Below are 15,789 nucleotides of genomic sequence, written 5' to 3'. Positions count from 1 at the left end.
GTTATCTTGGTCTGAAGGCTTCCACTTCCTATCACCATTTCGGTGTCCTTTGCTGACCTGTCTGGAGCCTGATTTATATATGCCTGTAATATTTGTGCTGAAACATTCGCACGAGTGTGCGCGACTGGTTGTGTGCGATTACATGTGCATCTGGAAAGAAAGGTAGCAGTGGATGGGGTGGATTCGGTTGCCGTATGTATAGAAAATGTCCGTGATCCACTTTGGGGGGACACAGTCTTCGTTGTTTTTGTTCGGCTCAAGTGTATAACAAAGTGAACCTGTGTTATGGCTCTGTTTCGATTGTCCTTGTGCTTGTGAAGCCGAATTTGATTATAAAACAGAAAAAGCAGTTTATTTCAAAACTTTTTTTTTAGAATGAACTAGAAGTAATAGTTTCCAGTCATTATTACTTTTTTTTTCGGGTGGGGGTGGGTCGTTTTGACAAAATTTTAGTACTTTTATGTTGATACATTCATACATTCCAGTCATTCTATCATTTTACATTAGATATCAACTTTTTCTGATTAGTGTGGAAATTACATTAAAGCAATACATCTGCCAGGAGCAAGGAACATTCTGCCATGCAATGGGACATCAAACAAAATACATTCTGGACAATATTTTATGAACGGGTCTCACTCATCCAAAACATTACTAAAAAGAAAAAACAGTTACTCCAGACAGAGGGAGTTTTGTAATTTACAAGATTTTTTTCTCTCTGTCATGACGAAGCATATCTCTCTAAAATAACTATTTTGCACGAAAGAAATTAAAGATAGATGATACACACAAGCATAACCCCTTGCACTCATCAAGGTGACTTACCTGCATTCTGTACCGAGCAGAACGTTCATCTGGTGGCTCGCTGGCTGCCCAAGCTGGAGAAGAAGATGGAGGAGTACGCGGAGGAGAGCAACAAAAACTACCGCCTCTTTATCAGCGCCGAGCCCGCGGGGTCTCCAGAAAGTCACATCATCCCGCAGGGTATCCTGGAGTCGGCCATCAAGATCACCAACGAGCCGCCCACCGGCATGTTCGCCAACATTCACAAGGCTCTCGACAACTTCAACCAGGTACCGTTTTGATGTTTGATTAATACTCTGTTGAGATTCGTTTGGTATACGTTTCAGTTACAGATTCAGTTCTTTTCTCAGGGAGGATTCACTGCATTCGGACAAATCCATACACACGAAACCACTTCTGCTAGGCAGATGCCTGACAGCAGCATAAATAACCCCACGCGCTCGTTTGGTGAAAGTTTCAGTTACATATTCAGTTGTTTCTCAGGGAGGATTAACTGCATTCGGACAGATCGATATACGCTACACATCTGCTAGGCAGATGCCTGACAACAGCATCACCCAACGCGCGTCTATATTTTTGTTATTATATGTCAGAGTGGATTTCTTTTTCAAAATTTTGCCCGAGGACAACACTTGTTTCCATGAGTTCTGTTTTTTTCAGTGCGCGAAGTGCGTGCTGCACGTGGTGCGGTTTACTGTTTCACCCGAATGACTAGACGCTCAGTTTGAGTTTCCTGTCAAACTTTGGAAAAAGGGTAAGAGCAGGAATCGAACCCAGACCCTCACGGACACTGTATTGGCAGATAAGCGTCTTAACCATTCTGCCACCTTCTCCCGCCAAATTGTTGTAAGTTCCCTAATTCTGAATATAAAAATTATAAAGCAAGTATTTCCTAAATCATGAACAAACAAAAAAGAACAAAAAAAAGGAACTTAACTGTGTAAGTGCACATTGAAATATATAAATTCACTTTGATGGAAAAACAAATGAAAAAATGGGTGGCGCTGCACTGCAGCGAATTTCACACAGAGAAATCGATTATAACAAAGTGTGATGGATAATACAATACAATACAATACATGTACATACACATACGTGCACGTATATGCATACAAATGCGTCCCATGTGCATCGACAAGAAACAACCAACCATAATCCCCTTTCTCACGGTCTCAACTCCACTTGCACCCTTCACGTCCCAGTACGGTGTTCGTTTCAGGAAACTATGGAGATGTGCGCCAAGGAGACCGAGTTCAAGTCCATTCTGTTCAGCCTGTGCTATTTCCACGCTGTGGTGTGCGAGCGGAGAAAGTTCGGGCCTCAGGGCTGGAACCGCGTCTACCCCTTCAACGTTGGGGACCTGACCATCAGCGTCAGCGTTCTCTTCAACTATCTGGAGGCCAACACCAAGGTCACATAACAAGACCGCCTTCGACGGTCCGACATCGACTTTATTTTAATGGCTTACTCCTGTTAACAAAGTGATTTGGTCTTATGTTCTGTGCTATGTCCAAAGTGATGCAGGATTATGCAGTCGGTTTTGCTCTGTTGGCTAAATTTTGTGGCTGACTCAGTACTAAGACGTCTTTGCCAAACCTGTCGTCTGCGCAGTCAGCAGGCGCAAAAAAAATTCATGCCTTGGCCACTTGTGACTAACAGGTGAGTCTATGTAATAGCCCTGTTCCAGTTGTGTGCCCGCGCGTGGCGTGTGTGTGTATGTGTGCGCGCGCGCGTGTGTGTGTGTGTGTATCCGTGGTAAATCTTAAGGAATTCAGTTTCTCTGGATATGATCCATTGACAGTAAATTTGGCTCAAAAATAAACAAAACATCAATTCTTTCGACAAAAAAAAGGCTTAAAAACAGAGCAAATATCACTTCTTTCGACAATGTGTTCTTTCCATACATTTTGATTATGATGACAGTGTACATCTTGGGAAGGTAAAAGAAATTGTAAAGAAGTGACAGATGTTTCCACTGTCGTTTTAGTGTCACATTTTGACTGGAAAATATAAAATATTACCAGCAAATGTTTCTACTCGTGCCTGTCTCAGAATAGGGACCTGTATCAGCTTCCCTGCCAACCGTTTTGCTGTTGTTGTTCTTCTTCTTGTTTGTTTGTTTTTTGTTTTGTTTTTTCAAGTCGTTACTCATTTTCACTTTCTTTTTTAATTTTTTTTTTTATCTGGTGGCCATATTCCTTTTTTTTTTCTTCTTTTTTCTTTGCCTGTTTCGTGAGAGAGAGGGAGAGAGAGAGAGAGCTTACATTACGCATGGGTTATGTGTATGAATATATATATATATATATATGTGTGTGTGTGTGTGTGTGTGTGTGATTTTTGAGAGAGTCTGTGTTTAATATACGTGCGTGTGTATGTGTTTGTTTGTATGTGTTTGTTGCGCTTTGTTTACGTGTGCGTGTGTTTGTGTATGTTTGTTTATAAGAGAGAGAAAGAGAGGTGTGGATGCGCGAGTGCATGTAAGTGTCTCTGCGTGCCCTTGGAGGCCTACGTCTTAGTAGTACTTGTTGGTGCGGCAGGTTCCGTGGGAAGATCTGCGCTACCTGTTTGGGGAAATCATGTACGGCGGTCACATCACTGATGACTGGGACAGACGGCTGTGCCGCACTTACTTGGAGGTCTTCATGCGGAACGACATGGTAACACGCACGCACGCACGCACGCACACGCACACACACACACACACACACACACACAAACACACACACACTACTACTACTACTACTACTACTACTACTATAATGGTTTATATCGCGTGTGTGTGTGTGTGTGTTTATTGTTATTGTTGTTGCATACACATACCTACACACACACGCGCGCGCGCGCACACGCACGCACACACACACATACACACGCACGCACGCACGCACACGCACACAGCTGGGGTTTTGAGTCTAGACGCTATCCTAATATTACTCAGACTTTTCGGTTCCAATACTTAGTTTAGATTTTACACTCTTTCTCTCACTTCGTCAGTCTTCGAGGGTTCAAGTGTGCATGTGCGTAAGTGAGTGTTGACTATTACATACCAAATCACAGGGCGGGTTTGGTTTACCTGGTGATTATGTATGCTAAGATACGCATGCACATGCATGCGCGCGCGCGTGTGTGTGTGTGTGTGTGAGTGAATAAAAAAAAAATCAAAAGGGTATGGAATATGCGAAGAGGCCTCTAGTGGACGCTGAAATGTTAAAAAGTCCATTGATGTTTTCATCACAAATTTGTAAATTTTGTGTATAGATCGAGAGAAACACTTATAAATACAATACACGTCACACACGGTGATACAGCGAATATAGACCAGTCCGCACGCTTTGGTGTTTCTTTGGAACTGGTTTCTTTTCGAATTTTATTCGAAGACGCATGCTAAACAGTTCTATGGTTGACATACGTCTTTGTGCGCTCTATTCATTAAACTGATAATGCTTTAAAAAAAAATTTTCATTCAGAGAAACCGCATAGCATAAGCATATAAACACAAAAAACATGGGAAGGGCATCCAGCATAGCTTATTTAAGCCCTACTGATATTCGTCAGGTAAATACTGGAACTCTTTCATTAAAATAGCACGGGCATATATATCCGCATGTCAAATGAATACAGAACTGTTCTTCCCTCTGTGATTATGCTCATGTGCCCACCTGTTCCTCAGCCTGTCAGCTGGGCTTTGATTAACCCTTTTACCGCCAGTCAATTTAGAATGCAAAATTCCCTTGTGCTATAAACACAGAAAATACGGTGTCAAAGAATAGCTGGGGTTCCCCATGTGATGTGTAGAAAATATGGCCAATCCTGCTACCGAACATAAAGAGCAGTAGGTTCGTGGATAATAGACCAGTGATCTGGTCGCCTTTCAGTGACATGGGTCGTCTACCTAGCTGCGGCATAACTGCGAGTTTGGCTGAGAAAGGGTTAAGCGACATAATTTGATTTATTTGTTCCTCAGCTTAATAAAAGTGTCGTCGGCTGAACTTTTTGACTTGACCAACGGTGTGCGCATTGTACTGGATTTGACTGGATTGTTTTACTTTTTTGTGTTACTTTTTGTCACAACAGATTTTTTTCAAAAACATTTTTTTGTGTAACTTTTTGTAACAACAGATTTCTCTGTGTGAAAATCTGACTCCTCTCCCCAGAGAGAGCGCGTGGTCACAGTGCAAGTGCCATTTATATTTTTCTATGTACCTGTAAATGTTTTTGATTTATCAAAATGGAATTTTCTGTTAAAAAAAAATTGTCATGGACAGCCCTCTTTGGGGTGGGGGAATAGGGGGGGGGGGGGGTTGGTTGGTTTGTTGTTTTTTGGGGGGGTGGCGGTGGGGGGGGCGGGTCTTTCTTTTTTCTTTTCTTTTTTTGTGACGTAGGTTTTATTTTGCGTGCTGCACACGGGACCTCGGTTTATCGTCTGAACGACGAGCAGCACCCAGACCACTACTCAAGGTCTGGTGATGGGGGCATGCAGTAAAAATTCCGGCCCGTACACAGGACTCCAACCCCGTGAACACACGCTTTCCAGTGGGACGCATTAGCTACCGCCGGGCCACCCCGCGCACTGTGTGTCTGACGTGTCCTGCATGTATCGGATGACTGTCACGTTGTGTCCTTCCCGTGAAATTGTCAGTTGCTGCAAAATACAGAACACAGAACACTTTATTCTCTCTACATAACTAAATGAGAGAAATCAAGCTGAGAAACTGGGTTCAGCCCAGTACTTCTCCCTGTCCCCCGTTCCCTGTGTGACAACAGTGGAGTGGTGGTGGCTTTGTTGTAACACGTCCGCTTAGGAAGCGTACGGGATTGAATAAAACAGAATAGAATGGAATAGAACAGAATATGTCTTTATTACCAAGTAGTACCGGGGTCACAAGGAATATTGGGGCGGATAGTACATAACAAGATACGAACATTAATCGAAAATCATACACAAACACAGATACAGTAGAAATTGGGATACATACAAGTGCATATCAGTATAAAAACTTGTGCATACTCACACATGCACGCACTGCACACACACACACACACACACACACACACACACACACACACACACACACACACACACACACGTTTGAACAGAAGCTGCATATTACATGTGGATGGGGCTGATGACTAGATCTTCAAGTAGATGGTTGTTGATTTTACAATTCTATTTATCATACTGGGTTTGTTCGAGAGACAGGGCATTGACTGCTTTGGTGGAAAAGCTAATGGCGAAGCGATTGGTTTTCGTCCTTATACTTCTGTACCGTCGGCAAGAGGGAGCTTCTCGAAAATCCCAAAAGCTGGATGTGATTCGTCCTGGCTGATTGACTAGCTATTTTGAGTCATTCATTCATTTTGCCCATCGCTCCTGATGGAGCATAGGCCATCGACGACCCCTCGCCATTGCACTCTGTTCTGGGCTGTTCTGGCCAGCTTTTTTGAGTAGCCGTTTATAATATATGTCTTCTAGAGAAGGTAGATCAGCCCCGGTAATGTTGGTGGCAGTTTTTACGATTCTGTTTAGGGCTACAACTTCTGCCTTGGAAATGTATCCGTACCAAACAGTAATAGCGAAGGTTAGCACACTTTCAATGACTGCTCGGTAGAAATCAACCCTGATTTCTTTTTTAATTCCGAACTTTTTGAGGCGCCGAAGAAAGTACAGGCCCTGTTGTGCTTTCTTGACAATTCTTTCCGTATTTTTCTCCCATTTCAAATCGTTGGAAATAATCAGTCCGAGAAATTTAAAGTTGCTGATGATCTCTACTTGCTTGTCTTCAATGACAAGTGGTAAGGGGTCAGATCTGGTCTTCCTGAAATCTAAAATTAATTCTTTGGTTTTTGATACGTTGAGTTTTAAGTTGTTTTGATCACACCAGCTGACAAGTTCCAGTGCTTCTTCCCTATATTTTGACTCATCACTGTTCGTAATCAGCCCTTCTAGAGTAGTATCGTTGGCAAACTTGACCATGGTGTCACATTCATTTTGAGATGCACAGTCATGTGTGAATAGTGAATACAACAGTGGGGATAGAACACATCCCTGTGGGGTGTCTATGTTGAGAATGCATGTGGAGGAGGTGAGGTCACCAACTTTAACAACTTGCGGTCTGCATCTTAGAAAATTTAGGATCCATGCACAAATTGATTCAGACAGTGAGAGGTCTTTCAGTTTAAAATATAGTTTTGGTGGCACTATTGTGTTAAACGCAGAGCTGTAGTCAATGAAACTGATCCTGGCATAGCTGTTAGGATTTTCGAGATGTTTGAGGATGTGGTAGAGACCTATGCTAATGGCATCTTCAACTGATCTGTTCGCTCTATAGGCGAACTAAAAGGGATCAAAAGATGGAGGAATGCAGGTTTTTAGGAATTGTAGAATCAAGCGTTCAAATGTTTTCATTACGCCTGATGTTAAGGCAACGGGACGATAATTAATCATTATGACAACTAGGCTGTCCTTTTTTTTTTCTTTTTTTTTTTTTTTTTGAACAGGAATGATTGTTGATTTCTTAAAGCAATGTGGCACCACACAAGACTGAAGGGACATGTTAAATATGTCAGTGAAGACACTAGATAGACTGCACACTTCCTCAAAAGGCCTGGTGAGATGTTGTCAGGGCCAGCGGCTTTTCTCATTTTCAGACGAAAGAAGTGGTGTCTGACTTCATTCTCTTGGACTATGAAAGGGGGAGTGGGGATGAACTTAACCAAACTTAACAGATTTTTTTCCCATTTAACTATATCTTGAGTGGTGTTCTAGACGCTAGTCGTTCGTATGAGACGATAAACCGAGGCCCTGTGTGTAGCATGCACTTAGCGCACGTAAAAGAACCCATGGCAACAAGAGAGTTGTTCCTGGCAAGAATTTAGTTGTAAGAAATCCACTCTAATGTATGTGAGTGTGTGTGTGGTGGGGAGGTCTGGACGGGGTGTGTATGTATGCGTGCGTGACTGAAACCTGACAAGGGGACGAATGATGATCACCAGCTTAGCCCAGGTCGGCAGACTTGTTGTGTAAATGAATCTGTGTTTCTAAAGCACTTAGAGCTTGGCCTCTGACCGAAGATAGGCCGTGCTTTTCAAACGAGTAGGTATACCCATTACAAATAACTCTGTAAAGCGCTTAGAGCTTGGTCTCTGACCGAGGAAGGGCCACTTGAAATCCATATAAATATCCATTGCAAAAGACTCTGTAAAGCGCTTATAGTTTGGACTCTGACAGAGAATAGGCCGCTCGCTATTCATAAAAGTACCAATTACAAATGACTCCATGTTTTTAAAGCGCTTAAAGCTTGGTCCCTGACAGAGAATAGGCTGCTCGCTATTCATGTAAGTGCCCATTACAAATGACTCCGTGTTTGTAAAGCGCTTAGAGTTTGATCTCTGACAGAGAATATGCCGCGCTTTTCATATAAATACTCATTACAAAAATGACTCCGTGTTTGTAAAGCACTTAAAGCTTTGTCTCTGACTGAGGATAGGCCGATCGCTATTCATATCAGTATCCCTACAACAGCTGGACGGAGAGCTGTTCCTTGCCCCGGGGTTCCCCGTGCCGCCCAACTCAGACTACCTGGCTTACCACCAATACGTGGACGACTACCTGCCGCCCGAGAGCCCCATCCTTTACGGCCTGCACCCCAACGCCGAGATCGAGTTCCTGACCACGCAGTCCGAGAACCTCTTCAGGACTGTGCTGGAGATGCAGCCCCGAGACACAGGGGCTGGCTCTGGGACCGGCGTCAGTCGGGAAGAGAAGGTACTGTTCTCGAAAAGTTTGATGACCAATTGGCTACAGAAGTGGGGGAGGATGGAGAGGGGGGGGGGGAGCTCCGTCAGAGCTTGGGTCTTGCATTTACTTCTTTTTTAATGTACGTTTCATGTTGGCAAGACCTTTTCATTCATTTTTTTTCAAGGGTCAGCATTTTCATCTGATTAAGATAACAGTGCAATGTTATAACAAGTGATAAACATTATGCGTAGCATCAGCATAGAATTGAAGACACTTTTGCACAAGTAATGTTTGTCAAGCAACAGAATGGAAAAGGAACACAATCCGTATGATGATTTTTCAGAAAACGTAATACGTGTCACAGGTACACTTTCCCTCTAATTTGCAGTAAACAAAGACTTGATACACCTATTACATCGTCATTGTATACATAATACACATACATACACACATAATACATATGCACATACATATGCATACAAGTAGACATACACATAAACATGTATATGTATTTCAAGTACAACAATATGATCATTGACCCTGCATTATTGTTGTGCAATTTGATCTCTCACAATATTTAGTTATGGGTTATTGTTTTCAAGATGTTTTACATATGGTCACCATTTTCTACTAAAGACCGTATTTAACATTTCCATTGAGTGCATATATCTCTTTACTTTATAATCATTTCTTAAATCATTCAAAACGTGCTCTGTTCAGTGTTTTAATGTGGGTTATTTTGCATATATAGACAAAGTATTTTGCAAAGAGAATGATATGGTTGAATAATTATGTCATCTGTTTTTGTAATACCGTCATTTCCAAAAAGTTATTCCATTTTCAAATTTAACATTCGAGCAACTATGCATCTTTCTTGCATACTTTCTCTAGTTCCTTCAAAAACAATTAAGAGAATCTGCAACACCATAGAATCTGTGTCTTCTTTTTTTCTTTTTTTTTCTTTTTCTTTTTCTTTTATTTTTTTTTCTTTTTACAGAAATTACACATGTCACTGATTGTAATACCCATTTTCTTCAGGATCTTGTTTGTATCTAAAATGTTTGATAAATTCCAATTGGAAACCATTACAGTTTTGTCGCTTTCACGTGTTTGTTGTTTTTTTTGTTTGTTTGTTTTGTTTTTTTGTTTGTTTCATAGCGTGTAGTTTTGATTCACATCTCACCCACTTCTGCCGCCGCCGCTACCTGTCCTTCACTGCTACATTAATTGTGTTAGTTTTGTTATGATTTTGGCGACGTGGCAAAATCAGCTAGGCGTTGGACTTTCGATCCAGTGATCCAGGTTTGAGGCCATGTTTCGGCATACTTCTGATGCAGTGATCCAGGTTTTGAGGCCATGTTTCGGCATACTTCTGATGCAGTGATCCAGGTTTTGAGGCCATGTTTCGGCATACTTCTGATGCAGTGTTTGAGGCCATGTTTCGGCATACTTCTGATGCAGTGTTTGAGGCCATGTTTCGGCATACTTCTGATGCAGTGATCCAGTGTTTGAGGCCATGTTTCGACATACTTCTGATGCAGTGATCCAGTGTTTGAGGCCATGTTTCGGCATACTTCTGATGCAGTGATCCAGGTTTGAGGCCATGTTTCGGCACAGTGCCGTGCACTTTACTCCGATTTTCCTCACTCCAGTCAATGGGCACCCAACTTGGGTTCGTGAAAGTTCACAGCTGCGGAAACTGAGAGGATTAGGCCCCGCTCCTCCTTTCCATTCTAAGCCCCAGACACAGTGAATATGGAAATTCACTGCCGCGATGGTCGTGAAAACATTTCGGACCTTTAACCTTTAACTTCTTATTAAAGGTTTGTGACTACAGGTGAAAACTCTGTTGGACGATTTCATGGACCGAATGCCTGACGAGTTCAACATGGAAGAGATCATGGCCAAGGTCCCCCCTGAGGAACGCACGCCCTACGTGGTGGTGGCCTTCCAGGAGACTGAGAGGATGAACATGCTGACCAACGAGATGAAGCGATCCTTGAAGGAACTCAACTTGGGCCTCAAGGTACCGTACCCATGTGTGTGTGTGAGTGCGCGTGCGTGCGTGCGTGAGAGAGAGAGAGAGCGCGTGTGTGTGTGTGTGTGTGTGTGTGCGTATGGTAGAAGACCTGACAGTCTAATCTGCAACATGGTGGATCTAAGAACACAGGTTTTCCGGATGAGACAGTATGTCATGATCACCATACAGCTGGTATTTTGCGAACGTAAGAAACCCACATCCATTCGGTATTGTGCAGTGCAACCAAGTGTAGTGCAGTAGAGTACAGTGCAGTACAATGAAGTGCAATTCAGTTCAACACAGTACAGCATAGTACAGTGCAGCAGAATGCAGTGCATTGCAATACAGTGCAGTACAGTACAATGCAGTGCAGTACAGTGCGGTGCAGTACAGTACAGTACAGTGTAGTGCACTGCAATACAGTATTGTGTAGCGCAGTACAGTACACTCCAGTGCAGTTCAGTGTAGTACAGCATAGTTCAGTGCAGTTCAGTACAATACAGTGCAATGCACTGCAATCCTGCGTTGTCTGGCACAGTACCCACGGGTACACTACAATGCAGTATACTACAGCGCAGTACAGTACAGTGCACTGCCATCCCATGCAGTTCAGTACATTACCTACAGTTCAGTTCACTTCAGTTCAGTTGCTCCACTGCGTTCGGACAAATCCACACACGCTACACCACCCAACCAGGTAGAGCACAGTGCAGTGCATAAAAAAGAGAGTAATTTTCAATGCATTACTTGACAGTACAGTACAATGCATTCCAGGACAATGCAGGAAAGGACAGGGTCATACAGTGCAATGTAGTACATTAGTGTGCAGTGCAGTTCAGTACCGTACAGTACTCTAGCGCAGTGCAGTACAGTAACTACAGAGCAGTGCAGTAGTAAGTACAGTGTGCCCCGGAGGAGTAGAGTACTGCACAGTACAGCAGAAAGCAACACAGAACAGTGCAGTGTTCACCGTCTTCTGCAGAACACAGGACAGGTCACAGTGTTACACAACCACAGAGAGACACCGTGCAACAGAAAAAAAAAAACCATCACAAATGTCTGTCTGTCCGCGCGTGTGTGTGATGTGTGTGTGCGTGTGCGCGCTACGCGTATGCAGGGCGAGCTGACCATCACAGCGGACATGGAGGAGCTGTCCAACTCGCTCTTTCTGGACCACGTGCCGGAGTCGTGGAACAAGCGGGCCTACCCGTCCCTGCTGCCACTGGGCATGTGGTTCGCCGACCTGCTGCTGCGCGTCAAGGAGCTGGAGATGTGGACCGGTGACTTCCAGCTGCCCGCTGCTGTCTGGCTGGCTGGCTTCTTCAACCCCCAGTCCTTCCTCACCGCCATCATGCAGCAGGTCCGTTGTCTGGGGTTTGTAGGGGATTTGAGGTTGTTGGAACTCGTTTGGGCCAGTGAGGCTTTTATCTTTCGAGGATGTTGGGTTGTTTGAACTCATGTGGGCCTGTGAGGCGTTTATCTTGTGGGGATGTTGGGTTGTTTGAACTCATGTAGGTCTGTGAGGCGTTTATCTTGATGGGGAGGTTGAGATAATTGAACTCATGTAGGCCTGTGAGGCGTTTATCTTGTGGGGATGTTGGGTTGTTTGAACTCATGTAGGTCTGTGAGGCGTTTATCTTGTGGGGATGTTGGGTTGCTTGAACTCAAGTACTGAAGTAGGTCTGTGAGGCATTATCTTGTGGGGATGTTTGGACGTTTGAACTCATGTGGGCCTGTCATGCTTTAGTTTGTGGCACGTTAGCTTCTGTGAGCGTGTGGTGCGTTAGCTTGTGGGGTTTTAGCTCATCTGAGCCTGCAGGGTGTTGGCTTGTAGGGTATTAACTCGTGTGGGTCTGTGGGCCATTAGCTCATGTGTGGTGATAATACTCCCCAATCTTTGTTCACCTTTTCAGGTTATTGTTTATTTCAGACTTTTTTCCTTCTGTCCATTATTACTCTCAGTGTCCACTCTTTTCATTCAGTCTTTCTACTTATTTTTTCTTCTTATTTCCCCCCATAACTTGAGAAACCTAGCATGTGTTAGAAGAATGGGATGAGAAATGAGGGGATGACAGTTGTTGTGTAGGCTTTGCGATCATAATTGTTTTGGTAACCTTGCATATTCACTGAGTTGGACAGACGGTGTTCCTTTTAATCAAACGTGGGAATGGCTCAGTGCATATGCAGGGCGACTGATTCGTTGTGGTTTTCGTCATGACACTATGGGAAAGGAATAGACGGATGTCCGGGCTTGTCCTTATACCAATCAGTTGACATGTGCACACAGCAGCAATAACAGTAGAAATGTGCAAACACAAATTAGCTTCTTTTTTTTGAAGACTGGCATAGCCTTTTGATCCTGAATATGCTACACAGAATACACAGACAATACAAAACAAACACATGGTTGCTTTGTTGGGTATTTGACTCAAAATTAGATCATGATGGGCTAGGAGAATAAAGGATCAATGACCATTTAAGAGTGGTAGTTCTCTCCATTTACAAGGGACACATTTTTCACAGATTTGATGAAGTCTCTGGGTTTGATCCAGTGTACCTTTTATTCATCTGTGTGCGAGCTAAATTGGTAGCATAAGCAGCATTGCCATGGAATTGTGACCCTTGTACATGGAGATAGTTACCACTCTTTATTTTTTATCGATCTTTTACTCCCCTAGACTCCTTTTCTTGAAGAAGAACAACAACAACAGCAACAACAACACAACAAAATCAACAACAACAAACAACAACAATAATAATAAGAGTAATTTTAATTCCCTCTTTCAGATGGCCCGTAAAAACGAATGGCCCCTGGACAGAATGGTGCTGCAGTGTGACGTGACCAAGAAGACCCGTGAGGACATGGCCGGAGCGCCCAGAGAGGGGGCCTATGTGTACGGGCTGTACATGGAGGGTGGGTGCTTCAACGGCATTCTGATTTCCAACATGTCACGAGGGCAACAACAAAAATTATTTTTCATGTCACAGTACACCAGTTATGGGTAATCAGGACATTAAGAAAACCTCTTTCATGTCACAATACACAACGGTTGTAGGTAATCAGGACATCAAGAAAATCTTTTTCATGTCACAATAGACAACGGTTATAGGTAATCGGGACATCAAGAAAACCTTTTGCATGTCACAGTACACAACGGTTATAGGTAATCAGGACATCAAGAAAATCTTTTGCATGTCATAATGCACCAGTAAAAGATAAACTGGACAACAAGACAATCTTTTACGTGTCACAGTGCACAGGACAAGAAAATATTTTACATGTCCCAATACACCAGTTATGGGTAAACAGGACAACAAGACAGTCTTTTTTAATGTCACAATACACCAGTTATATGTAAACAGGACAACAAGACAATCTTTTACGTGTCACAATACAACGCTGTCACAATATATACACTACAGTCATAGGAAAAGAGGTCAGCAAGAAAATCTTTTACATGTCACAATATATATACCACAGTTATAGGTAAACAGGGCAACACGAAAATCTTTTACATGTCACAATATGTACACCACAGTTATAGGTAAAGAGGTCAGCAAGATATTTTATATGTCACAATATATACACCACAGTTATAGGTAAACAGGGCAACAAGAAAATCATTTACATGTCACAATATATACACCACAGATATAGTTAAGCAAGACAACAAGACAATCTTTTTCATATTGCAGTACACTTCAGTCAAATTTGAAACTCATTGTAGAACAACAAAAAAACGAAACAAAACAAAAACATGAATAGCATGAGTGGTTCAGTGAAAGGGCTCAGTATTGCTTTGGATGTGTGTGTGTGTGTGTTGTTTTACAAACTCGGAGAGAGAGAGACAGTGTGCGTGTATGTGTGTGTGTTTGGTCGGTTTTGGAAACTCAGACATGCCCAGCATGTACTCTGGCCTCAGAGAACGGAGAATGACTACCTAAATGGTAGGATGTAAACAGTCAGACACGTGAAAGCGTACTGGTAGGCAGGAGTGAACGTGGACTGTTGTAGTCCTGTTGGCCACGAATGCAGAAGGTTCAAGTAAACATAGCCCCCACACTCAGTGAATCAAATGGCGCATCATTCTGTCTACCTTTGTTTTGTTTAGAAGTTTTATACATCTGCTGGGCTGGGCGGATCTTAGCACCGCTAAGTTTGCTTAACATTAAGCATTGTTAAGCGTAGACAGGAAGACTCTTAACGCTAAGCAAACTTAGCGATACAAGGATTGTTCATGCAACCTAGCCCCGGTAAATCGGTCATTTCCTGTAAACCCCGTGGTATGTGTTAACAATCACACTGGGTTTCTCAGGTGACATACTGCAGTGCTGCAAAGTGCTGAGCTATCTGTCTGTTTCTCCTCCCAAGGAGCCCGGTGGGACATACAGACCGGCATCACCACTGCCAGCCTCGCCTGAAGGAGCTGACAGCTATTTACTTCAATCATTATGTGTTGGTTGTGTTTATAGTTGCACATTGAATTTCTCATGCGACTTACTCAGGTCACATACAACAGTGCTGTAGAGTGCTGTATTTCATTTCTCCCAGGGGGCCCGGTGGGATAATGCAGACCGGTAAGATCACTGCCGGCCCCGCTTGAAGGAGCTGACAGCTGGTTACTTTAATCATTAATGTGTTGGGTTGTTCTTATAGTTTGCACATTGAATTTCTCACGCGACTTACCAAGGTCACGTACAACAGTTGCTGTAGAGTGCTGTCCAGCCGTCTCTTTTTCTATCTCGCAGGGGCCCGCTGGGACCTGCAGACCGGTTTGATCGCCGAGTCCCGTCTAAAGGAGCTGACGCCGCCCATGCCCGTCATCTTCATCCGCGCCATCCCCGTGGACCGCCAGGAACTGAAGAACGTGTACGACTGCCCTGTCTACAAGACCAAGACCCGCGGACCCACCTTCGTCTGGACCTTCAACCTCAAGACCAAAGAGAAGCCTTCCAAGTGGACCCTGGGAGGAGTGGCCCTTCTACTGCAGACTTAAGACCCATGGATGTTTCTCCTGCCTGCGACTTCTCTACAGCTGTGGAGGTTTCTGTGTCTCTACGGCCATGGAGGATTTTTTTTTTGATTTTTTTTTTTTTTTTTTTTTTACTGCCCGGTCTCTCTGCTCTGGTTTTCTGTTGTAGTAGGTTGTCGGTTTGCATGGTTTGCGTTTTGTCGGTATCGGTGTCAGTGTCAACTGTCAACGGAATCAGTGACGTGGATGGGATC

At 43.4% G+C, this 15,789-nt stretch overlaps 1 protein-coding gene across 1 annotated transcript in view; it reads left to right on the top strand.

Annotated features, from left to right (window-relative positions):
- The window catches only part of LOC143289304 (dynein beta chain, ciliary-like), a 123,692-nt gene extending 108,133 nt beyond the window's left edge, over positions 1-15,559 (top strand). The window contains exons 57-64 of the mRNA XM_076598337.1: positions 846-1,073; positions 2,024-2,215; positions 3,342-3,461; positions 8,327-8,569; positions 10,380-10,568; positions 11,680-11,922; positions 13,350-13,476; positions 15,312-15,559. Of these exons, the coding sequence (XP_076454452.1) occupies positions 846-1,073; positions 2,024-2,215; positions 3,342-3,461; positions 8,327-8,569; positions 10,380-10,568; positions 11,680-11,922; positions 13,350-13,476; positions 15,312-15,559 (1,590 nt within the window). The remainder of the gene's footprint in view (positions 1-845; positions 1,074-2,023; positions 2,216-3,341; positions 3,462-8,326; positions 8,570-10,379; positions 10,569-11,679; positions 11,923-13,349; positions 13,477-15,311) is intronic.
- The last annotated feature ends 230 nt before the right edge of the window (positions 15,560-15,789 follow it).

This window comes from Babylonia areolata, chromosome 1 (assembly GCF_041734735.1).
Source record: "Babylonia areolata isolate BAREFJ2019XMU chromosome 1, ASM4173473v1, whole genome shotgun sequence".
NCBI classification, from domain to species: Eukaryota; Metazoa; Mollusca; class Gastropoda; order Neogastropoda; family Buccinidae; genus Babylonia; species Babylonia areolata.
The sequence above is the reverse complement of the archived record's forward strand: the minus strand, read 5'-3'. Positions and strand labels throughout refer to the sequence as shown.